At 55.4% G+C, this 24,575-nt stretch overlaps 3 protein-coding genes across 10 annotated transcripts; 1 reads left to right on the top strand and 2 right to left on the bottom strand.

The window, feature by feature from the left end:
* On the bottom strand, window positions 1–8,298 carry GPR62 (G protein-coupled receptor 62). Of its 2 annotated transcripts, none has more exons than XM_054483698.2 (2): window positions 8,150–8,298; window positions 1–1,823 (listed from the first exon to the last, which is right to left on the bottom strand). In XM_054483698.2, the coding sequence occupies exon 2, from the start codon at window positions 1,796–1,798 to the stop codon at window positions 707–709; it is 1,092 nt and encodes a 363-aa protein (XP_054339673.1). In that variant the 5' UTR covers window positions 1,799–1,823; window positions 8,150–8,298; the 3' UTR covers window positions 1–706. The 2 variants fall into 2 exon arrangements, 1 of the variants encoding a protein (XP_054339673.1); XR_010125724.1 differs by lacking the exon at window positions 1–1,823 and adding an exon at window positions 5,864–5,979.
* A 296-nt stretch (window positions 8,299–8,594) lies between these two features.
* Window positions 8,595–15,389, bottom strand: PARP3 (poly(ADP-ribose) polymerase family member 3). Of its 6 annotated transcripts, XM_054483705.2 has the most exons (12): window positions 14,754–15,167; window positions 14,415–14,645; window positions 13,924–14,110; window positions 13,250–13,375; window positions 12,891–13,079; window positions 12,559–12,691; window positions 12,245–12,471; window positions 11,825–11,974; window positions 11,530–11,616; window positions 11,126–11,303; window positions 9,576–9,731; window positions 8,595–9,153 (listed from the first exon to the last, which is right to left on the bottom strand). In XM_054483705.2, exons 3-12 carry the CDS (start codon window positions 14,101–14,103, stop codon window positions 8,984–8,986), a joined length of 1,596 nt encoding a protein of 531 aa, XP_054339680.1. In that variant the 5' UTR covers window positions 14,104–14,110; window positions 14,415–14,645; window positions 14,754–15,167; the 3' UTR covers window positions 8,595–8,983. The 6 variants fall into 6 exon arrangements, with proteins under 6 accessions (XP_054339680.1, XP_054339678.1, XP_054339681.1 ...); XM_054483703.1 differs by lacking the exon at window positions 14,415–14,645 and having other exon boundaries at window positions 13,924–14,105; window positions 14,754–15,389; XM_054483706.2 differs by lacking the exon at window positions 14,415–14,645.
* A 69-nt stretch (window positions 15,390–15,458) lies between these two features.
* Window positions 15,459–24,101, top strand: RRP9 (ribosomal RNA processing 9, U3 small nucleolar RNA binding protein). Of its 2 annotated transcripts, XM_054483707.2 has the most exons (15): window positions 15,459–15,699; window positions 15,985–16,067; window positions 19,282–19,391; window positions 19,750–19,817; window positions 19,900–19,941; window positions 20,221–20,347; window positions 20,983–21,107; window positions 21,189–21,281; window positions 21,846–21,946; window positions 22,061–22,195; window positions 22,278–22,340; window positions 22,753–22,898; window positions 22,978–23,057; window positions 23,750–23,823; window positions 23,932–24,101. In XM_054483707.2, exons 1-15 carry the CDS (start codon window positions 15,613–15,615, stop codon window positions 24,023–24,025), a joined length of 1,428 nt encoding a protein of 475 aa, XP_054339682.1. In that variant the 5' UTR covers window positions 15,459–15,612; the 3' UTR covers window positions 24,026–24,101. The 2 variants fall into 2 exon arrangements, with proteins under 2 accessions (XP_054339682.1, XP_063518005.1); XM_063661935.1 differs by having other exon boundaries at window positions 15,537–15,699; window positions 23,750–24,101.
* Window positions 24,102–24,575: the final 474 nt, after the last annotated feature.

Here is a 24,575-nt window from a genome sequence, read left to right on the forward strand (position 1 = left end):
TGAAATACTGGTGTTGTGGGCAGCAAAACCTCCAGAAAATGGGTGCAGCTGAGGTCCTGGAGGACCCCCAAGTGTGAATCCACCAACCTCAATTAGGCCTCAGCCCCTTCCACACGCCAGTTCTGGGGCTTCAGGACCCTTTGGGGGTGAAGTCGTCCAGCCTCCTACTTCTAACACCAAACTGGTCCAGTTGTCTTCTGGGCATTTTAGAAGCAGATGGAGGAGTTTCAGTAGCTTTGTCCAGACTCTCCTTGATGCAGATGTCAGGGAAGTCCTTCTGAGTGTCTCTCCAGTGGTTCTTCCTGCTGTGGCTGTAACCCAGATACTGCCCTGCCTGGCGGATCACTTTGGTTGTGAGCCCTTAGGGCCCTCTTCTTTGTGACACCTGCCCACCTTGGCCTGGGGACCACCTGTGAGTTTCACAAACCACCTATGCTGGAGGGGCCCTCAGAGATGTTGCAGGGTGCAGATGGGAAAGCTGAGGCCTAAGGAAGGGTCGGCCTGTGCACAGTGCTATGCAGTGTTGGGCCCAGACCCCAGGATTCCTGGCTCTCAGACGTCCGTGGGCCTCACCAGGCTGCAGACACCCTTTCTCCTCCTGTTCCAGAGCCAGATGTCCAGCAGGGCACCTGCTGTGACCTGTGCAGGGGTTGGATGAGCCCCCACGGAAACCACCCTCCTTTCTCCTGCTCAGGAGAGAGAACTCTCAGGTGGCCCTTGGTATGCTGGGGCTCCGCCCTCCTGCCAACTCGGGGGTCTGTTCTGGAGCCTCGGAAGGGCCTATGGCAGGGCCCTCTGGGGGTCTCTGGAGGCATTGCAAGAGTGCCCGCGGGTGCCAGGCTTGCGGAGTGCAGGCCCGCAGAGGTCCAGGCAGTGCACGGCGAGAGAGGCGGCCCAATGCCAAGCGCACAGGGCGCTGCAGCAGCCCATATAGGAAGGGGTGAGCCGCGAAGGCCGAGTAGGCGACCCAGGTGACAGCCGCCTCGGCTTCCGCGGCCCGCGCTGCGGGCGCCAGGCACGCGCAGCCATAAGGCAGCCAGCAGGCTGCAAATTGGCCCACGGCCAGCGCTGGGGCCAGGGCCGCCTTGCCCCCGGGCAGGCGAGGCCGGAGGGGCGGCAAGATGGAAAGGCGGCTATCCAGAGAGTCCGAGCGGAGTCGGGACCCGCGCGCCGGCCGCGGGGGCCTCAGGGCAGCGCGACGCGCCACCACGAAGATGCCGCCGTAGGCGCCGAGCAGCAGGAGGGCGGGCAGCGCGAAGGCCAGCAGGGCCCAGAGCGGCCGGAAGGGCCCGAGGCCCCCAGCCAGGACCGAGCAGCGAGCAGGAGCAGGGGGCGGTGCGGGCGGCGGGCCGAGCAAGGAGAGCGCGCCCAGCAGTCCAGCCGCGGCCCACACGGCGGTGAGCACGAGCACAGGCGGCGGCCGCGAGCCTGGCCGCAGCGGGTGCACGATGAGGCGGTAGCGTGCCAGCCCAAGTGCGGCCACCCCGAGCGTGCAGGCCGGCAGCAGAGCGGCGGAGAGGAAGCGAGCGGCGCGGCATGGCGCGGGGCCCAGGCGCACGCGGCCCAGCCCGGGCGGCGGTGCGGCCAGCAGGCCCAGCGGCATGATGGAGGCGGCCGCCAGCAGGTCCACGACGCACAGGTGCGCCAGGTAGAGCGCGTCGCGCAGTCCCGGCGTGCGCAGCACCACGACCAGCAGCGCGCCGTTGCCCAGCAGTGCCCCCACCTCCACGACAGCTGCCAGGATCAACCCCACCGAGCCTGCGACTTCTGAGGCGTTCAGCCCTGTGGAGTTGGCCATTTGGGCTCTCAGGCTTCACCCTGCGCTGGGATGTAGATGGCAGAATGGAGCCTACAGCTGCAGGATTTCCATCACCTGTTCCTCTTGTCCCCTGCTCCTCTTGTCCCTTGCTCCTCCAGCCCCTCACCTCATTGGCTGCCCAGGAGGTGGCTCCGACGCCCAGGCTGCCATCCTCTTGGGGGCTTGGCCAGGCCCATGGAGGGGTGCAAGGATGAGTCTGCTGTCTTTCTCCCCTGCCCCAGCCTAGCTCCAGCAACTCAGCCCCTGTCGGAGATGGTACTGGCTGTCACTCTGATGTTGCCACACAGGGCTGGCAAGGGAAGGGCAGGGCCTGGCGCCAGCCCCCTGGGTCCTAGCAGCTGCCAGCTGAAGGCTGGAGGCTCTACTGTGGAAGTGCTTGGGGGTGCCTCTAGGGTGGAGGGGTGGAGGACAGAGCAGGCACAGACTTGGAGCCTAGACTTGAGAGGGTTAGAGTGTGGCTTTGGAGTCAGCCAGAGCCTGCTCTACCTTTCTCAGTGGTGAGAAGTGCCCCGCCATCTCCTGTCCTCCCCCATCCTCATCAATGGGATGAGCATTTAGCTCTCTTATTAAAGGGAAACTGAGGTACCAGTGAGACGAAAGCCGAAACAGGAGGACCCTTAGGTATGCCCTGACCCCCCAAGAGGGCTAGTTCTCTCAGAAAGAAAGGAGGATGGAAAAGTGAGAGAAAAGCATAGGACATGGCACATAGTAGGTGCTCAGCTAATATTAACTTCACACAGAATAGGTGCTCCATGATAGTGTGTGTGATGAGTGAGAGGAGGCCTTAGCAGGCAGATGCTCTTTGGTTTTTTTTGCTGTTGTTTGCTTTTGTTTTCGCTGTTAGCAAACAGGTCCCCTTTTGGTAAGAGCACCCTGAATTTTCTTTTCTTTCCTTTTTTTTTTTTTTGTGACAGGGTCTCTGTTGCCCAGGCTGGAGTGCAGTGGTGCAATCTTGGCTCACTGTAATCTCTGCCTCCCAGGCTCAAACGATCCTCCCACCTCAGCCTCCTGAGTAGCTGGAACTACAGGCATGAGCCACCACATCTGGCTAAACACCCTGAATTTTCTTTAGGAAACCACCCCTCCCCAATTCTCAGGACAGGAAGTTTGGGTGAACAAGATCCCCACCCTCTATTTTCCTGATTAGGCACAAAACTCAGTCCTGACTAATCAGTGAATGTCAGGGTTCCCCACCCCAATGTGGTTGGCTCATGGAAAGCCATGTAACTCCCGTGGGGCATATGCCCCCAGGTGAAGTCACCCAGTTTCATGGCAAAACCCTATCTATAGTCTGATAGCTTGCATTGGTATCTGAAGCCTCTTCCTCTTTTCACGAGTATCCAGCTGCCTTTTCAACATTTCCCCACCAGGACTTTCACTAATGGGCATCTCAAACTTCCTATGTCCAAAACAGAACCATGACTCTTGACCCCTCCCCAACAACCTGCTCCTCCCAGAATCTTCTCCATCTTAGTGTCCATCTCAGGATGACTCCCTCTCCCCCACACCCTATATCCAGTCCGCTGAGGTCTCTGGAATCCAGCCATTTCTCACCATCACCATCAAGCTGGTCCCAGCCACCACCACCTCTCACCTGGACCATTTCAGCATCCTTCTAACTGGTCTCCCGGCCTCAGCTCCTGCACCTTGCACTGGCCATCTGCCTGTTTGCCCTCAGATTCATTCCCTTCTTCGTCAGTGCTATACTGCCTTCCTGGGAACTGTATTTCCCAGGCTCCTTTGTCAACTGACTTTGGGTATGTTCAGCCAATGAAAGTTACCAGCAGAAGACTGATGGATGGGAGGAGGGAAGAAGCCAGGATTTATTTCCCTCTGAAGCTCAGCCAGGGGCTCCCTTCAGGTGGCCCCCTCTGTGGTTCTGGCTCCTGCAGGGTGATCCTAGCCTCTGGGTATCAGAGCACCATTCACTTCCTTGATCTCTCCAGTCTTAAGAGTAGTAGTGACTTCCAGCTGTTGCTCATGTTTGGATTGCCTCATCATCCCCCATTTGGTCATTCAATTCTTTCCCTGTATCAAATTTCCCTTGTCTGAAATACCTAGGGTAATTTCTGTTTTGCTGACTGGTTGTTAACTGACGTATACTCTACAGTCCACTCTCTACACAGGGGCTGAAGTGGATCCCTCTAAAAACAAAGCAGATGGGGGCATGACCCAGCTCTCATCCCTCTAAGAGCTTCCCGTCATCAGAATAGATCAGAATAGAATCTCAGCTCCTCTGGAACTAAAAAAAAAAAGGCAGATAAAAGGGAGCTAGGCCCTTTTATCTGCCTTTTCCATCCCTTTCTGAGCTCACCCTCCTCCTTGCCCACAGTATTTCTAGCCACAGCAGTCTGCTTGCTGTTCCTTCCGCCCGTCAAGCCAGTTTCTTTGCATTTGCTGTTTCCATTGCAAGAACACCCTTGCTGCAGATCTGTCCATGGCTTGCTCCCTCACATGATTCAGGTCTCTGCTCGAGAGGGACCTTCAGCGACCATCTTTTTTTTTTTTTTTTGAGACGGAGCCTCGCTCTGTCTCCCAGGCTGGAGTGCAGTGGCACAGCTGGGCTCACTGCAAGCTCCGCCTCCCAGGTTCACACCATTCTCCTGCCTCAGCCTCCAGTGTAGCTGGGACTACAGGCACCCGCCACCACGCCCGGCTAATTTTTTGTATGTTTTTTTAGTAGAGATGGGGTTTCACCGTGTTAGCCAGGATGGTCTTGATCTCCTGATCTCATGATCCACCCGCCTCAGCCTCCCAAAGTGCTGGGATTACAGGCGTGAGCCACCGTGCCCGGCCTTCTTCTTCTTTTTTTTTTTTTTTTTGAGACAGCGTCTCGCTCTGTCACCCAGGCTGGAGTGCAGTGGCACGATCTCAGCTCACTGCAAGCTCCACCTCCCAGGTTCATGTCATTCTCCTGCCTCAGCGTCCTGAGTAGTTGGCACTACAGGCGCCCGCCACCATGCTCGGCTAATTTATTTTTATTTTTTTATTTTTAGTAGAGACGGGGGTTTCATCATGTTAGCCAGGATGGTCTTGATCTCCTGACGTCGTGATCCGCCCGCCTTGGCCTCCCAAAGTGCTGGGATTACAGGCGTGAGCCACCGCGCCCAGCTTGCGACCATCTTTTCTAAAATTGTTCCACCTTCCCATCACTCAAATCCTTTTATCCTGCTTTTTCTTCCCGGCACTTTCCCTACCTGCTATGGTATTTCATATTTATGCATACATTTGCTTAGAGCCTGCTTTACTAGAATGTAAGCTCCATGACAGCAGGGACCTTATCTGAGCCTCACTTGTGCCTATGGCCCTAGCACCCCTCACAGACACACGGTCAGCATTGCTGCAGATCTAGATGGTGAAGACAGGACATGGACCTCTTGGTTTAACTAATTTTGTGCTGGAATTCAAAGGGCTCCAGTGCAGTTCTCCATTATTCAGATGAGAAAAGTAGAGTGGAGAAATGGGTCCCAGGTCACACAGCTGAGTTTTGCTTCCTAGAGCTCTGTCCACACAGCTGTCCCTTCCTGTCCTTGGCTACAACTTGAACTTGGGCATTTGCCTCTAGGAGGTGAAGCTGGATTTTTGAAGTTTTGGTCCTTACCCAGGCAGCCCTATAAGCCCGGGGCAGCCCCTGAGTTACCAGGGCCTGGAGAGAGCTCGGTGGGGCCAAGTGGGAACAGCAAATGAGAAAAGTGGATTGGGGAACGCGATAGGGAGGGGTGGGGACTGTGGTGGGTTGCAGAGTTCATGCTCCCTTCAACATCATTAATATAAATAAAAAATTAAAACACTTCCTTAGCATGTGTGTGTGTGTAAGTGTATTGCAAAATTTGCAAAAAACAAAACAAAATTAAAAAAAAAAACACAGGAAGGATATGCCAGAAACTAATGAAACTGGCTCCCTCCAGCAGGTGAGTAGGAATGGAGTGAGGGGAATAGAAGGACTCTTTTGAGCACAGCTTGCACAGAGTGGACCTTTTGGAACTATGTTAATGTTCTACATATTGAAAACAATAAAGTAACAAAGAAGAATGTAGACAGAAATGACTGAGCCTACCTGTATTTCAGACGAATAACATAACCACATTGAAGAGAAAGAACCAATCCAAGTAACATCTGAACCTGTATTCAAACTGTTACTTTGACCATGGACCCTCAGTCTAACGACAAAAAAAAAAAAAAGAAAATACTGAGTAAGATCAGATACATCTTGAGCTCTACTTAGAACGTTTGTTTTTCACAGGGTATGGGCATGGCAATTCTGAAACTCCTTTTTGTGTAGGATTGAGCAAATAAGTAGATGTATTGATGTTGATAGAAACCCAGGTTCTTACTGTTTGAGAATCGAGGAAATAGGGAATTGGGGAAGAATGGAAGAACTCTGTGGTGTTTGATTGGAACTGGAGAAATAGATATAGAGAGATGTTTGTTATTTATTCACACATACGTATTCTGTCTCTCCCCTTTTTTTTTCCTTTTTAATTTTTTTAGAGACAGGGTCTTAGTCTGTCATCCAGGCTGGAATGTAGTGTTGCAATCATAACTCACTGCAGCCTTGAACTCTTGGGCTCAAGAGATCCTCCGGCTTTGGCCTCCCAAAGTGCTGGGATTACAGGTGAGAGCCCCTGCGCCAAGCCACATATACACATTCCTTAGCTCTCTTTGCTGAAAGGACTTAAAAGCAATGACATCTCAGTACCAAGGAGCACATCTATTGCCCAGATCTTGGATTCTAAACATTTCCTGCTCCAGGGAACCAGGGCTCCTTGGAGAAATGGCTGATTCCCGGTTCGTACGAGATGAACCTGGAACATCTTGTGATGCCAGAGAGAAAGGATGTGCTCAAAAAATGATCAGGACACAGAAGGGACCTTCTGCTGGCCAAATCTGGGACAATTTGAGGATCAAAATAACTAATGACAGTAATGGATTATAACTCACTGAATAAAATAAAAATCCATGAGTCTACACTGGTAATAAAGACAGAAACTAATACAGATAAAAGAAATGATGGAGTTAGATAACTACCATTTGCAACTATCTTAGCAAAAATTGATTCAGGTAGTTGATTTCAGTTAAGTTATCATCGATGGATAAAGCTAGTGGGTGAAAGGTGATGAGGAAAGGGACATTTACACCCAACAATATTTCCCCACAGATTATTGATTAATTACAAAGAGGAGAAATAGTAGCTTCACCGTGGAGAAACATGGTGGACATCACCTTAATGGATGATTAAAGTTAATTAACATCACCAAGAATGGGCCATGCCCCTACAGATGGAATTCCCTAAGGGCATATCATTTATGTCACATTCCTGCCCATGCAATACCTAAATCTAATCACGACAAAGCATCAGAGAAACCTAAACTGAGTGACATTCTATAAAACAACTGGCCTGTATTCTTCAAGAGTGTCAAAGTTATAAAAGAAAAAAAAGGCTAAGCAGTGTTTTCAGATTAAAGGAGACTAAAGAGACATAACAACTAAATGCAATGTGCAACCCTAGCCTGGATGTTGGCCTGCTCCAGGAATGGCACCCCTTGTCTGTGGATAGGATGACCTGCCTGGTGATCACTGGCATTCCTGCCTGAACAGCCTCCTTTCATGATTGCAGAGCTGTGCTCCTCTGACATAAGCTCAGCTTGTTTCTAACATTTAGATTAAGACACAAAGGAGGCTGGGTGCAGTGGCTCACACCTGTAATCCCAGCACTTTGGGAGGCAGAGGCAGGAGGATCACCTGAGCCCTGGAGTTTGAGACCAAACTGAGCAACATGGCAAAACTTCATCTCTACAAAAAACACAAAAATTAGCCAGGTGTGGTGTCATGTACCTGTAGTCCCAGCTACTCTGGAGGCTGAGGTGGGAGGATCACCTGAGCCTGGGAAGGCTGAGGCTGCAGTGAGCAGTGGTTGCACCACTCCACTCTAGCCTGGGTGACAGGGTGAGACACTGCCTCAAAAAAAAAAAAAAAAGAAAGACACAAAGAGATGTTTGGTGCCAAGACATGAGGAATGCTTGATTCACCTGGCAATGTCTGGGATAAAGGACAGAATCACCAGGTGGGTCCCCAGATGACAAATAGTTCTGAGTAGACAGTGGGGGTCCCCCTTGAAGGCTCAATTAGAGGAAGCAGGTTGTTGCAGTGATGGACCAGGAGGGGCAAGGAGTATGTGCATGATCCACATCAACCCATATGAGCGCTCGCTCCCTGGAGTGTGCCTGGAGGCCCAGGCCCAGCACAATTGTGGCACAGACAGGCAGAGGCTGGGACAAGAGAATACCACGTTTAGTAAAGCTGCTTGCGCGTGCCTGCAGTTTAGCCTACCTTGGTGACCACATGGCTCCAACATGCAGTCCAGTCCAGGATGGACGGCCTAGGTGGATGTGGGATCCAAGCCACTCTCAGCTGTGCCCCTTGAGCAGGCTGCTGCATCTGTGTCCCTGTAATACGCCCGTACCACACCCATCACTTTAGGAGGCAAGACTCTGGGGCCACAGACACATCAAGGCTAACAGGGATTGGAGGGAAGGGGGATCGATGTCTGGGACACAAGGGAGCCTGGCAAGAAGGGGTGATATGGATCCAGAAACCCCACTACTGGGTATACATCAAAGAGAAATGAAATCAGTATGTTCAAGAGATGTCTGCTCTCCCAGTTCACTGTAGCACTGTTCACAATGGCCAAGATATGGAAGCACCTTGGTGTCCACTGATAGATGAACAGATAGAGGAAATGTGGTGCATATACATAACAGAGTACCATTCAGCCTTAAAAAAGGAGGAAATCTTGTCATTTATGAAAACATGGGTGAACCCGGTGCAAATTACACTAAGTGAAATAAGCCAGGCACAGAAAGACAAACACTGCATGATCTCACTTACATGTGGAACCTATAAAAGCTGCCCTTATACAAGTAAAGAGTCAAATGCCAGTTACCATGGGCTGGGAGGAGAGGAACTGGGCAGATGTGGGTCAAAGAATACAAAATTTCAGTTAGGAGGCATAAGTTCAGGGATCTTGTACAGCATGGTGACTACAGTTAACAACAACGTATTGTATTCTTGAAAAAAAGGAGTGATATAGGGGTACCAGAGATGGGCAGGATGATTGAAGATCACGGTCCAGCCTTGCAGGACCCCGGCGGACAGGGTGGGCACTCAGAGGTGGACCTCCAGCAGGTAGCGCAGGCGACACTGGCTCTCCTGGTAGATGAGGTACTCGCTCTGGGAGAATGTGGACCTGCTGAACTCTGGGCAGGGCACAGGCTGGCCCTGGGGCACCACCACTTGCTGGCCATCCAGCTCCAACTCAGTGTCCTGGGTCGGATCTGCAGGGCACAGCAAGGGCCAGGGTGGCCCAGGGGTCACAGGTCACTGGTCCCTGGCCTTACGAGTAAGTCCTTCTCCCTACGCTCTCCACGTCTGTCACAGGGCACACCTGCTCATTTCCACCTTGCCCACCTCCAAACCACTGCAGCGGCTGGGGCTTCTGCCTGGGGTGTCCTCCCCGACTTCTCTCTGGGAAACTCGTACTCATCCTTCAATGCTCAGTCAACAACTTCTCTTTTTGAAGCCCTCCGGGATGCCCAGGAATGATTTGTTGAACAAGTGGATGTTTGTCAAATGACAAACTGAGTGACTACAGGGAAGCTTCTTTTTGTCCCTCTTCACAGCCCCCTCCCTGAAAATGTCCCAGCCCCTATCTCGGCCCCACCTCTCTCCCTGGGCTGTACAGCTTCTGAGGACTCACCAGGCTCGGTGTGGCCTCGGGCAATGACACTGTCGAAGCCGGGAGGTGGGCTCTTCAAGCTGGGGTTGTCCGTGTTGATATGGTGCTCTCTGCCCAGGGCCACCTCACCCAAGAACATGTAGCCGACATGGTGGGCCCCACACTTCATGCCAGTAACTGCAGGACACAGGGAGGCACCAGTGGGCAGCTCAGCCTGCCTCCTGCTGACCTGTGGGGCCCCTCTCTGCTGCGATGTTATCTCTTTTGGCTTTGCTGCTCCAGCAAGAAAAGGCTCACTCTCCTCCAGCTGTCACTCCCTCCTTGTCCCAGCCTGCTCCCTCCCACCTCACTGTGCTCCCTATGGCCAGGCCTCTGCACCCTCTGCTGTCCTCACCAAGGTCAGCAATGGCCTCCCAGTGACCAAACCCGGGGCAGGGGCTTTTCTCCCTGGCCTGCTCTGCTTACTTTGCTTCTGACATCATCAGCCCCTACCTGGGACTTCCTCGCACTGGCTCTCCTAAGCCCTCCACCCCGCCACTCTTTCCTAAGCTCGTCTGCCCTCCTGGTGGACCCCTTGCTCTTGGCGACCTCAGGCATCCTAGAACTTCAGCCCCATCTATTCTGGGATGAATCCTTGGTCCTTGCTCTCTTGGCCAGCTGGGTGGTGGCCTCCAATGATGGGGACAGCCTGGGCTGAGGAGCTGGTCTGGGGGGGTCATTTTGGTGAGGACATTCCTGGCCAGAAACTCCGAAGTCACTGGAGACAGCCTTGACCCTTTCCCACATGCTCCCCATCCCACCTCCTATATGCCCCTCTCATGGGCTCCCTCCCCTGCACTTCCCAGCCCTTGGGCCAGGCACCCATCACATCCAGCCTGGATAAGAGCACGGCCTCTCTGCAGCCTCTGGCTGCTGCCCCCCTCTCCACAGCTGTAGCCACTGGGATCCTGCTACAGACAAGTCCAGCTGGGCTAACCATCAGTCTCTGGATAAAGCCTCCTTGATCGTTCTGGGCCCCTAACCCACCCTGCCCCCACTAGGCATTGCTCTGAGCTCCAGTATCAGGAAGTGTTTGGAAGCCCTGACCTGCCACATCCTCACATCCTCCCAGCCTCTCTGCCCATCCCCTTGCCTTGACGTCTCCTCTTTTTTATTTTTATTTTTTCAGATAGAGTCTGGCTCTGTCACACAGGCTGGAGTGTGATCATAGCTCATGGCAGCCTTAAACTTGTGGGCTCAAGCACTCCTCCTGCCTCAGCCTCCTGAGTATATGGAACTACAGGTGTGTGCCACCACACCTGGCTCAAAGGCTCCCCTTTTACCCCCTCCCAGGTCTGGTTGGTGCACCCATCCTATCTGTATTGCCTCCCCCAGGAAGCCATCCCTGACCATCAGACACTTCCTCTAAGACCCCCGCCACCAAAGCTCAGGACAACCCACTGAGCACTGTAGTCATTAACCACTAAAGGATTCCTCTCTTGGATTCACCATGAATTTCCAATGACCAAGGACTGGGCCCAATCCACCTTAGTGCCAAACCTCCCAGGGCTTGGCCCAGAGGGGCACCTCACCATATCCAGCTGACTTGCTGTTCTCTGAGGCAAAGTAGATGCCCTTGCCAACACGCCCACCAGAATGTGGCATGATGCGGAGCCCACTAGTGAGGATGGCGGCCACCACGGCCATGTTGGTGCCATGCCACAGCAGCTTCCGATTACCCAGTTTGGAGTGGGCCTGGAATCTGTCTTCCTGAGTGGAGAGGAAGTGAGAAATGGGAGTGATGCCACCCGAGTACTCAGGCGCCTTGCCCTGCTGCTCGTGACCGAGGCCTAGTGTCCCTCTGCTTACTCACACGCACTCATGGCCGGCAGAAACTGACCAGAGTTGCTAAACGATTTGCTAAGGGGCAGATTAGTCAACGACATCTTCCTAAGGCACAGTGGTGATGGGGGAGAGGTGGGGGAACCTCCCTCACCTCCCCTTCTCGGTTTACTTTCCAGATGTGTTGAAGTGTAGGGCACCTGTGGTTGCTGCCAGTCTGTTCTAAGTAGGTCTGTATCACCTGTGGGGAGAGCAGAAGCTGGTTGCCAGGGTGGGAGGCTCAGAAGCTAATCCCCCATTTTTCTTCCCCCAGGCCCAAGCCCTCCTCAGGCCCTGGAGACACAGGAAGAGAAGGCTGAGGGCGAGTATTCCTCTGGGCACCTCGAGGGCAGGTGGGCAGAGGGACAGTGCCCACTGATAGCCTGGCCCCTCTGTGGGGCCCAACTCACCTTGTACTCAGGTGCTCCAGAGTCTAGCAGCTGCAGCTGGCACTTGAGAAGCTGGTAGTCTCGGTCCAGGGGGTGTGGCACCTCCTCCACCATCTTCTCCTGCTCAGAGGCTGCCTGCAGGGCCTGGGCCAGCTCGATGTCCGCCAGCACCTAGGATGATGGGCCCTGGCAGCTTGTCTTCCCACTTGACCTCTGGCCTCCCCTCTCCTCTCTCACATGACTGGTACTGTAGCCACCCCACCTGTGTGTCCCGCCTGTCCCTCCCCACCCTATCTGTCTGCCTAGCCTTCCCCACCCATCTGTCAGCCTGCCCAGGCAGTCCATCCTTCTGGGCCTTCTTGGCCACCTGCCCCTCATCCCGCTTGCCTAGGCTGTCTGTTCAGTGCCCCACTGCCTGCCCGCACCCCTGCCAGCCCTCACCAGCAGCATGTCCTTCTTGGCCTGCAGAAGCTCAGGGGAATTGATGGGCGGGGGCTGGCTGCGGCCGAAGTTGTGCGGGATGACAGTGTAAAAGTGGGAGGACAGCTCCTCCAGGCTTTGGCCACCATCAGTGGGGCCTTTCAGGGCCTCCTCCAGCGCCTCCAAGGCCTCAAAGCCCCGTGCAATCTGTTGCTTGCTCAGCTTTCCCAGGGGCATCTTCTTCACATCTAGGGGGACAGGGGAGTGGGGAGACTCAGCCCCACAGCCCTGTCACCCTGAGGCCCCTGCCACCCTGCCTGCCTCTCACTCCTCACCCAGGTCCATGAGGGCCATGGTGTTCTTGAACATCTCCTTGCTGAAGATGTTAGTGATGAGCTTCTGCGTGGCTGGGTCCAGGGAGCAGGGCTGCACCCGCTTAGCCACAGTCCTCACTGGGCCTCCGTCCACCTGAAGATAGAGGGCACACATGGGCAGAAGCAGCTGGGCAGGGCGCGACACCAGACAGAGACCGGCCAGCCTGAGGCTAGAGGGGAGTTCTGTGGCTGAGGCTGCGCAGCTGGGCAGTGGCAGAGCCCAACCAGCGGGAACTCTCCAACGAGTCCCCTCCCTCAGCCCAGGGCCTGCTCACCTTCCTTGGCCATCTCACCTTCACCACAGCTTCCTGGGCCTCATCCTCTGCCTGTACTTCGATAAGTGTGTACTTGCCCGGGTGAGACACAAAGCGGTCCCGCTCTGCCCAGTTGTTCTTGGTCTTTTCACGAAATTTCTTCTCAAAGTCCTTCTTTGCATCTTCTAGCCTTGTGAAGTGGTTGATCTTCGACTGGCCGACCTCTCCCTGCAACTGACAGCCTTCAGGGGTATGCCCACCATCAACATTTGCTGGCCTGCGTGTCGGGCCAGGTCCTGTGCTGAGCACCCCGGGACAGTTGGGGGTGCCCCCCTAGTCAGTAGCTGTGGCCTTTTGAGGACCCTGGGGAGTATGTGCAGAGCAGGCGGGGCACTCACCACACGGCCCCAGCGGTTCCAGCAGGTGAAGCGGTCGCTGTCTTGGAGCAGCTGGATGATGTAGAACTTGTTGTTGTTGTTCCCGATGTTGGTCTGGTTCAGGGTGCAGTCGTAGTCCTCATACACCTGGGCCAGAGGGGAGGTGGGGGGCAGGCTGGCTGGGGTCAGATGGGGTGCCTGGCCGTACACCGAGAGGGCTCTGATGGGGACAGGAGTCTGACGGCAGTGGGAGTCAGAGGGACCCTGTCTTGGAAGCTTGGGCAGTCACTGCTCTTCCCTAGGCGATGCGGTGTGAGAGGACATGGCTAAACCCTGACATGGGGGTATGGGGGGTGCTGGGGGGACACAGCTGGGCCCTGGATGGGGGAATCTGAGAGGGACATGGCTCTGCCCTGAGGGGACATGGGCGAGCGCCCAGGAAACTGATGTAGTCACAGCCTTTCCCTAAGTGCGGTGGGAGGAGGCCTGCATGGGGTCTGCAGGGCAGATGTGACCCGCCTGGACCTGATGGGACACAGCCCTGATGTGTGGGGTCAGGAGAACATGGCCTGGCGCTGGCGCTTACCTGGGGGCCTTGGGCTCCAAAACCAGAACTGAGTCCTAAGGGGGTGGCCTGGGTATGTTTGTGCTTATCAGTGGGCAGGTTCTGGGCCTGACTGGGGACTGCAGCTCACCTGGGTCCCGGGGTTGCTGCTGAGTGGACATGTTGGATCCACGCGGATTATGCGCTTCTCTGCGGGTATGGCCTTGAGGGCCTCAGCGGCGGAGCGGAAGGGGTCCTCCTCCCTTCCTGCCTGCCGGCCCTTCTTCTCAGGGCCCTCAGTCTGTACCGAGGGCTTCCGCTTTGGAGCCATGGCTGTCCTGGGGCACAGAGAGGCCCTTAGGCCTGAGTGGAGGCCTCCTCATCCCCAAGACCCACTCTCAGTCCCCACCCCTGCCCTGGGCCAGCACAACACCAACTTGCCCCACCCCGGGCTGGCCCTTCGGTGGCCTCCCATTGCAACCTGTGTCCACCCTGACGGCATTCCCAGCCCCAGACCACACCCGGCTCTTTGTCCCTCAGAAACGCCCCTTTCCCCAGTCCCAAGTGCAAGGTTAGGACTCTGTCCAGTCTGCCCACTCTGGTCAACAGGGTCTGCCTGGCTCCCTACCCTCTCCAGCTGACCTGTGTGTCCTGAGGGGTAGGGAAAGTGAAAGGAGGATCTCTCTCTTCCACTTCGGGGCTCCTCCCCCTGTGTCAGCTAGTTCAGCCCTGGCATGGTTGCGGGGCTGAGTCACCGAGCTATGGGGGAGGGTGGGCAGAGGCTCCTGGGGGCAGGATTCTTGGGGCCAGATTTATCCTCCCGGAGCTTAGAACCCAGTGCTGTAGAAGTCCTTCCCAATGGACTCAAGAGTTCTGAGGAGACAGAACTCCAGATCAGTGGCCTTGAACTGACAGAGGGCAAAGGCCAGTCCCACCAGGCCTTGCCCTGCCCTGCCGTGGGCAGGACCATAGCACACTCACCCAAGAAAAGCAGGGACATGGGAGAGGAATCTTGGCTGCCACCCGGCCTGGTTGTGTGCGCCTCCCAGGACAGTCCCAGGTCTAGCAACTCTCCATGAGCCTCAGGCGTGAATTAGGGAGAGAATTCCCAACAATCGCCAGAGGCCGGGGATGAGCTTGTGTGGGGGATTAGACATCGGCTATTTGGCCACCAGTGAGGTGAAGCAGTGGCTGGGGCAGGCCGAGTCAGGGGACCAGTCCCACGGACGGGTGGACACTCGATCTGGCATATCCAAGTCCGGGGCAGTCGCGTCCGTAGCGACTCATGTGGCCGGGGCCTGCAGCACGCATCTGCCGGTCGCCCGGTGACCTTGGGCCCGGTGACCTTGGGCCCGGATACAGACGCAGTCTCCCTCTCCCCGGGGCTGCTTGGATCCCCGTTGGGTCTAGCGCGGGGCTGCCCATGGAGGGGAGGAGTCACGCTCCAGAACGCGAAAGGGCGCCGCGTCTCTGGCGCCTCCCAGCGGCCAAGGGGCGCAAACACAGAGACGGCTCTTGCTCCGACTTCGAAGTCGGCCGGCAGCAGAGCGCAAGCGCCACAGCTTCAGGCCGGAAGCGCCGTGGAGATACGGGCTTCCTACTCGAGCCTGGTGCGGGAGCCTAGGAACTTCAGGAGGCGGGGCTACAAGCGTGCATCCTATGGGTGCCTGGGGGCGTGGCAGGGCCTGCCGAAGGACCCAATGGAGCAGTAGGAGGCGGGGCCCGGCGGGCGGTGGAAGCCTATCAAGACGCGGGGTCTTGCCATGCGGCTGGGGAGCTGGGAGGGTTCAGCTGCCACGTGAGTTCTCCTGCGGCCGCTGCTACACGCCTGGTGGGCAGCATGTCGGCAACAGCGGCTGCTCGTAAGCGGGGAAAGCCGGCCTCTGGGGCCGGGGCTGGCGCGGGGGCTGGCAAGCGGCGGCGAAAGGTGAGCATGGCGCTTCTGAGGGCCGCGGTCAGCCCTGCTACTGGGACAACCGTCATCCCATCCAGGGGACCTAGGTCCGGGCCCTTCCCCAGCCCTTCGCCCTGGACCCCTGCTGGAGTCAGCTTCATCCCTCTCTCCGCGGGCCAAATCCTAGAAAGCCGTTCGCTTAACCCGGGAACTACCGCCTTTCCCAGTCCTGGGGTTCTGAGGGAACCGAGGGGGGCCCTTGGTCAATGCCAGGGTGGTCTGGACCCCTGACCAAAGAAAAGACCGTATAATTCCCAGGCCGACTCTGCGGGGGACAGGGGCAAATCCAAGGGTGGCGGCAAGATGAATGAGGAGATCTCCAGCGACTCTGAGAGCGAGAGGTGAGCTGTTCTTTTCCACATAGTGGGAGGGAAAACTGAGTCCCATGGTGCACGGAAGACTGAGTGAGTCCGAACAGAGCTGAGCCGAGAACCCAAGACTCTGGCCCTTGGCTCTGAGATCGTGGCTCTTTCCTTTAGTTTCTGGTCCTGCAAAGTCTTGTTTCTGCGAGGTCTCTGGGTGGGAAGGACCCTGGGCCCCAATCCGAGGCCATTGAGACCTCTTTAGGTTTTGGCAGGGACTGGACTGATTGAGAAATTGCAGGAAAAGAGAACAAAGCTGTCAAGTATTTCTTGCATCCTTCTTCCCTTGCCAGTTTTCCTGCAATTTCACAATTACTGGACTCCCCGTCTCTTAATATGCCAGGCACTGTCTTTGCTGTTGGAAGTGCAGAGATAGGCAGGCGGGTGAAGAGAGTGTTGTAGTGAGGTGTGTGTTTTATAGTTGTGTGTTCTGGTAACAGGGGAGGGACATTTAAATAGGGTCTTGAGAGATGAAGAGGAGTCTCTCACGGAGAGGTAGGGAAGGCATTCAGTGATCAGAGGAAAGTCTGAGGTGTAAGTGTGCCAGAATGGGCAGTAGAAAAGATGGAAGGGTGCTGGGCCTGGTAACTCATGCCTCTAATCCCAGCACTTTGGGAGGCCAAGGCGGGAGGATTGCTTGAGGTCAGGAGTTTGAGACCAGCCTGGGCAACATAGCGAGATCTTGTCTGCACAAAAACAAAAAAAGTTAGCTGGGTATGGTGGTGTGCACCTGTAGTCCCAACTACTCATTAGGCTAAGGTTTGGGGATCCCTTCCCAGGGAGTTGAAGCTACAGTGAACTATGATCATACACTGCTCTCCAGTCTGGGTGACAGAGCAAGATCCTGTCTCTAAAAAAAAAAACACACACACAAAAACAGGAGGACTGGTCATAAGTGCATGTAGATTGTAGAGGGCTTTGAATGCCTCGCTCATTTCTGCAGGTGATGGGTGTGGTTGCTTGCAGGATTTCAAAGGGTCAGGCAAGGTGTCAGGCCTGACCCTGTGGGTTGGAGGCTCTTGGACCAGAGAATCCTAGTGCCTTCTCTATGAGTTGACTTTAGAACCTCGCTTCTAAAATTGAGTATGTATTGCCTTAATTTGCTCACGGAAAGACTTAATGTACTTTTTTTTTTTGTTTTTGAGACAGAGTCTCACTCTGTTGCCCAGGCTGGAGTGCAGTGGTGCGATCTCGGCTCACTGCAGCCTCTGCTTCCCAGGTTCAAGTGATTCTCCTGCCTCAGCCACCTGAGTAGCTGGGATTATAGGCCTGCACCACCATGCCTGGCTAATTATGTATGTTTAGTAGAGACGGAGTTTCACCATGTTGGCCAGGCTGGTCTCGAACTCCTGACCTCAAGTGATCCGCCCACCTTAGCCTCCCAGAGTGCTAGGATTATAGGCATGAGCCACCACACCCAGCCATTAATGTACTTTTCTTAATCTGAAGGTTATTGTGGGTGAGTGTGTGCCAGGCTAGTGTGGGCTAAGTGCTTTTAAATATTTTTAGAATGTTGTGTTGTGAAGTGTGTTAGATACAGAAGAGTGAATGAGATATATTTGTGCTACAGAGAGTAATGGTAAAATGGTAAACCTCTGTATACTTACTTACCACTTAGGTTAAGAACTAGAACATTTGCAGAAACTTAGAAGCCCCAACTGTCATTCCTAACTTGAGTTAATCATTTCTTTGGTTTCTTTGTTCTTCTTTTAAAAAATTAACATTTTCCATTTAGGTGTAATTTACATATAGTAACATTCACTTTTTAAAGTTATAGTTCAATGAGTTTTGACAAACACACACAGTCGTGTGACCACCTCTACCCTGAAGGTAAAGAGTTTCATCACCCTCCAAAACTCCTCCTGCTCCTTCATAGTCAGCCCCTGTCCTTCCCCCCAAGTCTCTGCTAACCACTGCCCCTAGAGTTGTGCATTTTCTAGCATTCCCTGTAAATGGAATCATAGTGTGTACTTCCCTTGCATTTCTTTAGCATTCTGCCTCATGCGTATGAATCCTTCAACAATAGATTAATTAGTTTGGCTAAATTGAGTAGAAGTCCGAAGTTAACACAGGTCCTTTGGCTGTGTAAGGGAAGGGCAGCACTAGCCCTGTTGGCTGAAGGCTTGCCAGGCACAGGGCACTAAATTATTTCTGGGGCATGGTCCAGCTTTGGCTTTCCTGAGAGTTTCCAAGATCCCTTCTGGGGAAGTCAGGGGCAGGGTGACGAGTGAGTCCTGGGAAACACGGTTAGGGGAGTGGACAGAGACTAGATGTCTGCAGGCACATGATCAGAGGGAGTGGGCTGCCCTGGATCCTCTGTGTCTGAGTGCCCATGACCTACCCCCACCTCCCAGGAGCAGGTCAAAGCAGGGCCTGTCTTTGAGTGAAGTGAGTACTCTCAGCTGGTCTGGGGGCTGGGGCATGGAGGGGAAAGCCGTAACTTCACCAGTAAAGGCCAATCCCCAAACAGTGAAGGTTCGCTTGGAACCTTGTTCCCAGGGTAAAGGATGGTGCTGTGGTGATGACAGTCCTGGTGTGTCTGCCTGGTGGGTCTTTGGATCTGATCCAGACTGCCCCTGTTATGTCTGGGTATGGTGTCACCTTTTCTGCTCTCTGTGTCGCATCTCTGGTTTCCGGTATCCCTTGCCTTTCTCTTTCCCAGTTTACCCTCTTGTTTGGGAGCACAGCCTCTATCCTTCTTAAAGAAAAAGAGGGAGAAAATTCCGTGGCACCTTGCACACCTGGCAGTGTCGTCATTGATTGTTTGACTGGGCATGGCATTTTAGGGGTCAGTGTATTCCTCCAGAGCTTTGTGTGTGAGTCTCCTTTGTCTTCTTGTTTTCAGTATTGCTGTTGAGATGCCTGTGCATTTTGATTCCTGACTCTTTGTATGTGACCTGATTTCTTTTGGAAGCCTGGTTTCTCTTGGAAGCCTCCTCTTTCTCCCAGAGTTGAGAGGCTTTAGTGATCTCTTTGGGATTTGGGTCTGTTTCCACCCCTACGTGGGGCACTGAGTGGGGCCTTTTAGTTTGGGGAGTCACATCCTTCAGTTTTCTGCAGTGTAGTCACCGGCCACGTGGGCTGGCAGGGAATGGGGGAGGTTGGATGGCAGGGTGAGCATCCAAAAGGCACGATCCTAGCGGCCAGAGGAACAAGGTGAGCCCCTCAGACCCAGCCCCTTTCCTGCCCACAGCCTAGCTCCAAGGAAGCCTGAGGAGGAGGAGGAGGAAGAGCTGGAGGAAACTGCACAGGAAAAGAAGCTGCGCTTGGCCAAGCTCTACTTAGAGCAGCTCCGTCAGCAAGGTGAGCCAGTGAGCAGGCCAGCCATGGGCAGGGCTTGTGCCTGTGCTGGTCTGCTGCTCATCGCTGCAGCCCCAGCCACTTGATGGGTGACTGACATGGGTTCCCAGTGGGTGCCCGGGCTGTCGGTGCTGGCTGCCCTGTGGGGGTGGCCAGGAGCTCTCATGGGCCTCCTGGGGAGCCTGCAGGGGGCTGATCTGATAAGTAAAGGCAGGAGGAAACCCTCCAGCTTGCCCTCCCCTCTGCTGAGGCAGCTGGAGCTTCCTGCATTATCCAGCGCTGGGGCAGTGGGATGGGGACAGGATGGAGGGGAAAGAGGGGTCTCAGCCTCAGTTTATTTGGTCTGGTCTGTCCTGCACAGAGGAGGAGAAGGCTGAGGCCCGTGCATTTGAGGAGGACCAGGTGGCGGGGCGCCTGAAGGAGGATGTGGTAAGTGTGGAGGGAGAGTTGGGGGAGGGTGGAGGTGGAGCTGATCTGCTCCCAGGGTCTCATCCACCTCTTCTCCATGCAGCTCGAGCAGAAGGGCAGGCTGCAGAAGTTGGTGGCAAAGGAGGTGAGTGGACATGGTATTTTGTTATAAGGTTGGAGGGAATTGGGGGCCCCACTTGGGTTGGTGGGCAGGTGGCTCGGTGGGGGCTCAGAGTGTGGGGGCCTTTGCTCTGGAACATGGTGGACACTTGGGCCTATCTGGTCAGGTAAGGATCTGGTCCTTGTAGCCTTGGGTCTTGTTTTCCTTCTGGCCTGGGTGGGAAAGGCCAACACTGCGCGGTGGGGTTGGTGAGGTGGTGCCTTTATGCCACTAGCCACAGTGACCCAGCCCCTGTCTGCCCAGATCCAGGCCCCAGCCTTGGCTGACATTCGCGTTTTACGGGGGCATCAGCTGTCTGTCACATGTTTGGTCATCACCCCCGATGACTCAGCCATCTTCTCTGCTGCCAAAGACTGCACCATCATTAAGTGTGAGTGAGTGCCTGGGTGGGGCTGGAGCCCCCTTGGCGGATGCGGGAGGGCTGTCAGGGGAGTGGGAGTGGTCACGGCAGGCTGAGCCCTGCAGGGGGGAAGTCTCTGGAGGCAGGTTTGCTGCCCTAGAAGTGCTCTCTGGGTGACAGTGAAAGCTGCTGCCCGGCAGTGGAGCTTATGAGCTCCCTGTCCCTAGAGACCTTTGGACAAAGTCAGGATGATGATTTAATGGGAATTAATGCCGCTGGTGGGTGGTTGGACTAGAAGACATTTGAGGCTGTGCAGTCCTGGGATTGAGTGCCCGGTCCTCCTGGGTTCCCATCCATTGCTGGCTGACCAGCAGTTCCTTCTACACCTGGTGTAGTAACAGAAGAACTCACACCATCAATCCCAAAGTCCTTGTTCATCCCTTCTCTTCTTTGGGCTTTGTGGCTGCTGTTTGGCATTAATGTCCCTCTTCATAGATGAGGAAACTGAGGCAGCTTGTCCGGAGGCTCACAGTGGCTGAGCCAGGTCTTCTGGCCGAGTCCGGGACATTTGCCATGGCTCTTCTTTCCATGCTGCCCCTTGACGGGGGTTGCCAGCCAGCCCTATCCCCCCATCCCAGTAGCTTCTCCCCCACCCCCAACGGCAGGGAGCGTGGAGAGTGGACGGAAGCTGCGTGTGATTCCTCGAGCCAAGAAGGGTGCCGAGGGAAAGCCCCCTGGCCACAGCAGCCACGTCCTCTGCATGGCCATCTCCTCCGACGGCAAGTACCTTGTAAGGCCAGGTTGGCCCTGGGGGCAGGCAGGAGGTCTGGTGCATGGTGGGTGCCTGTGATCATTGTCTTCATCCCTGCAGGCCTCCGGTGACCACAGCAAGCTCATTCTCATTTGGGAGGCCCAGAGCTGCCAGCACCTGTACACCTTCACAGGACACCGGGATGCAGTGTCGGTGAGGAGCTGGGTCTATGCCAGTGGATCTTTAGTGGGCACATGCTAGTGTTCTAGGCTCAGTGCTGGCCTCTGTGGTCCCCGTCCTCAGGGAACCTGCATCCTGGGGTAGCGAGTGGGTAGTGAGTGGTGCTGTAAAATACATAAATGGGCGAAAGGGATGGGGAGGAGCTGGGGGAGACTGGGCCGAGCTTGCTCAGGAATCAACGAGGGCCTTGAGAAGCCGCCTCTGGGCGTGGTGTGGCAGCTCTTGCCTATAATCCTAGCACTTTGGGAGGCCAAGATGGAGGATCATTTGAGCCCAGGAGATGGAGGCTGCAGTGAGCTATGATCGCACCACTGCACTCCAGCCTGAGCAACAGAATGAGACCCTGTCGCTAAAAAAAATAAATAAATAAAAAAGAAGTCTGCATCTGCTCAGGGGCAGACGGGCATGTGGGCGGCACAAAAGTGCCTCACAGGACATGCCACGTGGCTTGCTTTTTGGGAAGTCCTCCCTGGGCCTGACCTGTCTCTCGCCTGCTATAGTCCAGGTCCCCTTTGTCCTCTCCCCATGCACCCTTAGGGTCTGGCATTCCGTAGAGGCACCCACCAGCTCTACAGCACGTCCCACGATCGCTCTGTGAAGGTGTGGAATGTAGCAGAGAACTCCTACGTGGAGACGCTGTGAGTATGTTTGGGAGAGGGTGTGTGGATGGTATGGGAGAGGGTATGGGAGTGTGTGCCCATGAGTTCATGCGATACCCCTATCCCCCCATCCTGCTCTGCCCGGCCCTCTAGCTTCGGACACCAGGATGCTGTGGCTGCGCTGGATGCCTTGAGCCGGGAGTGCTGTGTGACGGCTGGAGGCCGGGACGGGACTGTACGTGTGTGGAAGATCCCTGAGGAGTCCCAGCTTGTCTTCTATGGCCACCAGTAAGGTGGCCTGCCATGCCAGTGGGGGCTACATGGGCTGGGGGTGGGCTTGGGCCACAACCCTCACAGCCCCTTTCTCCAGGGGCTCCATCGACTGCATCCACCTAATCAATGAGGAGCACATGGTGTCCGGCGCGGACGATGGGTAAGAGCTCCTTTGGATGTCTCTGGCCACAGCTTCTGCTCCTGAGCGCTGGCTGCCCACGGGGCCCTGAGCTTGCCCCAGGGCACCCCCAGTGGGGGAGCTGTTGTAACCTCTTTTCATAGATGAGGATGATGAGGCAGAGAGCTCAGATGACCTTGTCTGGGCTGTGTGCCCTTGATCCCTTCCTGTCGTGGCCTTTTTTCTTTTTTTTTAGAATTAAAAAAAATTTTTTGTGGGTGCTTAGTATGTATTTGTGGGGTACTTGAGATGTTTTGATACAGGCATGCAATAAGTAATAATCACATCATGGGAAATGGGGTATCCATCCCCTCAAGCATTAATCCTTTGTGTTACACATGGGGCCTTTTCTGCCTCTGGCCCCCTCACTGCTGTATTCCCTCCCTGTCTGTAGCTCTGTGGCCTTGTGGGGCCTCTCCAAGAAGCGACCACTTGCCCTGCAGCGTGAAGCTCACGGGCTGCGGGGAGAGCCAGGCCTGGAGCAGCCCTTCTGGATATCGTCGGTGGCAGCCCTCCTCAACACAGACCTTGTGGCAACAGGTGGGTGCCCTGAGAGGCAGGAAGGAGGGGTCGCCAGGTGGGCCGGTGCAGGGGTTGCTCACTGTTCCAGTCTCCCCAGGCTCCCACAGCTCCTGCGTGCGGCTTTGGCAGTGTGGGGAAGGCTTCCGGCAGCTTGACCTTCTCTGTGACATCCCCCTGGTGAGTGAGTGGGCTTGAATGCTCAGCCTGTCTCTGCCACACTGCCTAGGCCCCTGGAATTAGCTCTTTAAGGTCTTTCTTCCTGCCAGAAGGGAACCTTCTCAGGGCAGGGCCAGCTCCTAGCGCAGGGCCTGGCAGGAACCCTCCCCACTTTCCCTCCTCTGTTCCCCTTCCTATCCTAGGCCCTGTCCAGGGTGCTGGGGTACAAGTCAGGGAGCAGCATGGGGAGAGGCATGGAGGCCTGGCCCTGTGATGAGTTCTGCACTGCTGGTGCTAGATTGGGTGCCAGGCTAGAGGGTGTGGACCTCACTGTCCACACTAGGGTGACCTGGGGGAGGGTGGCAGGATCTGTCAGTGATGTGTGCTGAGAATGCAGGGTCTAGGTCAGTGGGGACAGTCATGGGGTCTCCAGGGCCCCACCACCAGGAGCCAGCCTCAGGTCATACTTGGTGTACATTGCCTCCTTCATCCTCACAAACTCACTGCTAGCCCCGTGCTCTGCTTACCCCCGTCTCGCAGATGTGGAGGCTGAGGCCCCGACAAGTGTAGGGCTGGCCTGTGTCACCAGGTGGCAGGAGGCAGAGCAGGGATTTAACCCAGGCCTGATAAGGCCCAGCCCTTGACTGTCATGCTGAGGACGGTGGTGGGGGGGCATTCTAATGTCTTTCCGTGTTGTCTCTCTTTCTGCTCAGGTGGGTTTTATCAACAGCCTGAAGTTCTCCAGCTCTGGGGACTTCCTAGTGGCTGGGGTAGGGCAGGAGCACAGGTATGTGTGGCCCTCGAGGGTTCAGGTAAGGTGGTGCAGGCTGGACAGCTGGGTGGAAACGGGGTGGAGACTGGGCCGAGTCTCAGCTGCTTCTTGCACTCCCTGCAGGCTTGGCCGATGGTGGAGAATCAAAGAGGCTCGGAATTCTGTCTGCATCATCCCACTCCGCAGGGTCCCCGTACCCCCAGCTGCTGGTTCCTGATACTCTTACTCTCCTTATTTAAGTCCTTCCCAGGCTATGCCCCACCCTCTTTGTATTAAAACCCTCCTCTTTTTGGTCTTGTCTCTTGTAGCTTCTTGGTGGGGGTGGGGGTGCATCAGGGACTGGGTGGGAGGCGGCCTGGGGTGGGACAGGACTCCAGCAGTCTCCTAGCTCTGCCCCTCTGCTAGCCTGAGGGCTGTTATCCTTTTCCAAAGAACTTGGGATGGAGACCTCAACTGGCTCCTGGCTCCTGTCCCTGCATGTCCTGCACAACCTCCTGAGGCTAGCTGCCTGCCACTGCTCTGGGTGGTCGGGGTCAGAAGCTACTCACCCCTCAGCTCAGAAGCCAGGGCTTGTAAGGGCTGGCGCTGGGGTCAGGACTGGACTGTAGACAGCGGACCTGCACATGAAACTGGCTTCGCTTCCTCTCCCAGGTCAGGTCAGGAAGCTGGAGGGGACAGACTGCCCTGAGGTGTGGGGGTCAGGAGTGGGAGTGGGAGTGGGACCCTGCACTGGTGGGCTTACTGTTTGGAGACAGGGGTCCAAGTTG

Source organism: Pongo pygmaeus, chromosome 2 (assembly GCF_028885625.2).
Source record: "Pongo pygmaeus isolate AG05252 chromosome 2, NHGRI_mPonPyg2-v2.0_pri, whole genome shotgun sequence".
Taxonomy (NCBI): Eukaryota; Metazoa; Chordata; class Mammalia; order Primates; family Hominidae; genus Pongo; species Pongo pygmaeus.

What these genes read in the sequence shown, in the direction of transcription:
- PARP3 (XM_054483703.1), bottom strand. An exon ending in CATGGCCCTCATGGACCTGG is followed by an intron (nt 12,472 to 12,558) that starts GTGAGGAGTGAG and finishes CTGTCCCCCTAG; the next exon opens with ATGTGAAGAAGATGCCCCTG. An exon ending in CCGAGGCCACACCGAGCCTG is followed by an intron (nt 9,154 to 9,575) that starts GTGAGTCCTCAG and finishes TGTGCCCTGCAG; the next exon opens with ATCCGACCCAGGACACTGAG.
- RRP9 (XM_063661935.1), top strand. Translation starts at nt 15,613, where the DNA reads ATGTCGGCAACAGCGGCTGCTCGTAAGCGGGGAAAGCCGGCCTCTGGG. An exon ending in GACACCGGGATGCAGTGTCG is followed by an intron (nt 21,282 to 21,845) that starts GTGAGGAGCTGG and finishes ATGCACCCTTAG; the next exon opens with GGTCTGGCATTCCGTAGAGG. An exon ending in GTGTCCGGCGCGGACGATGG is followed by an intron (nt 22,341 to 22,752) that starts GTAAGAGCTCCT and finishes CCCTGTCTGTAG; the next exon opens with CTCTGTGGCCTTGTGGGGCC.
- GPR62 (XM_054483698.2), bottom strand. Translation starts at nt 1,798, where the DNA reads ATGGCCAACTCCACAGGGCTGAACGCCTCAGAAGTCGCAGGCTCGGTG.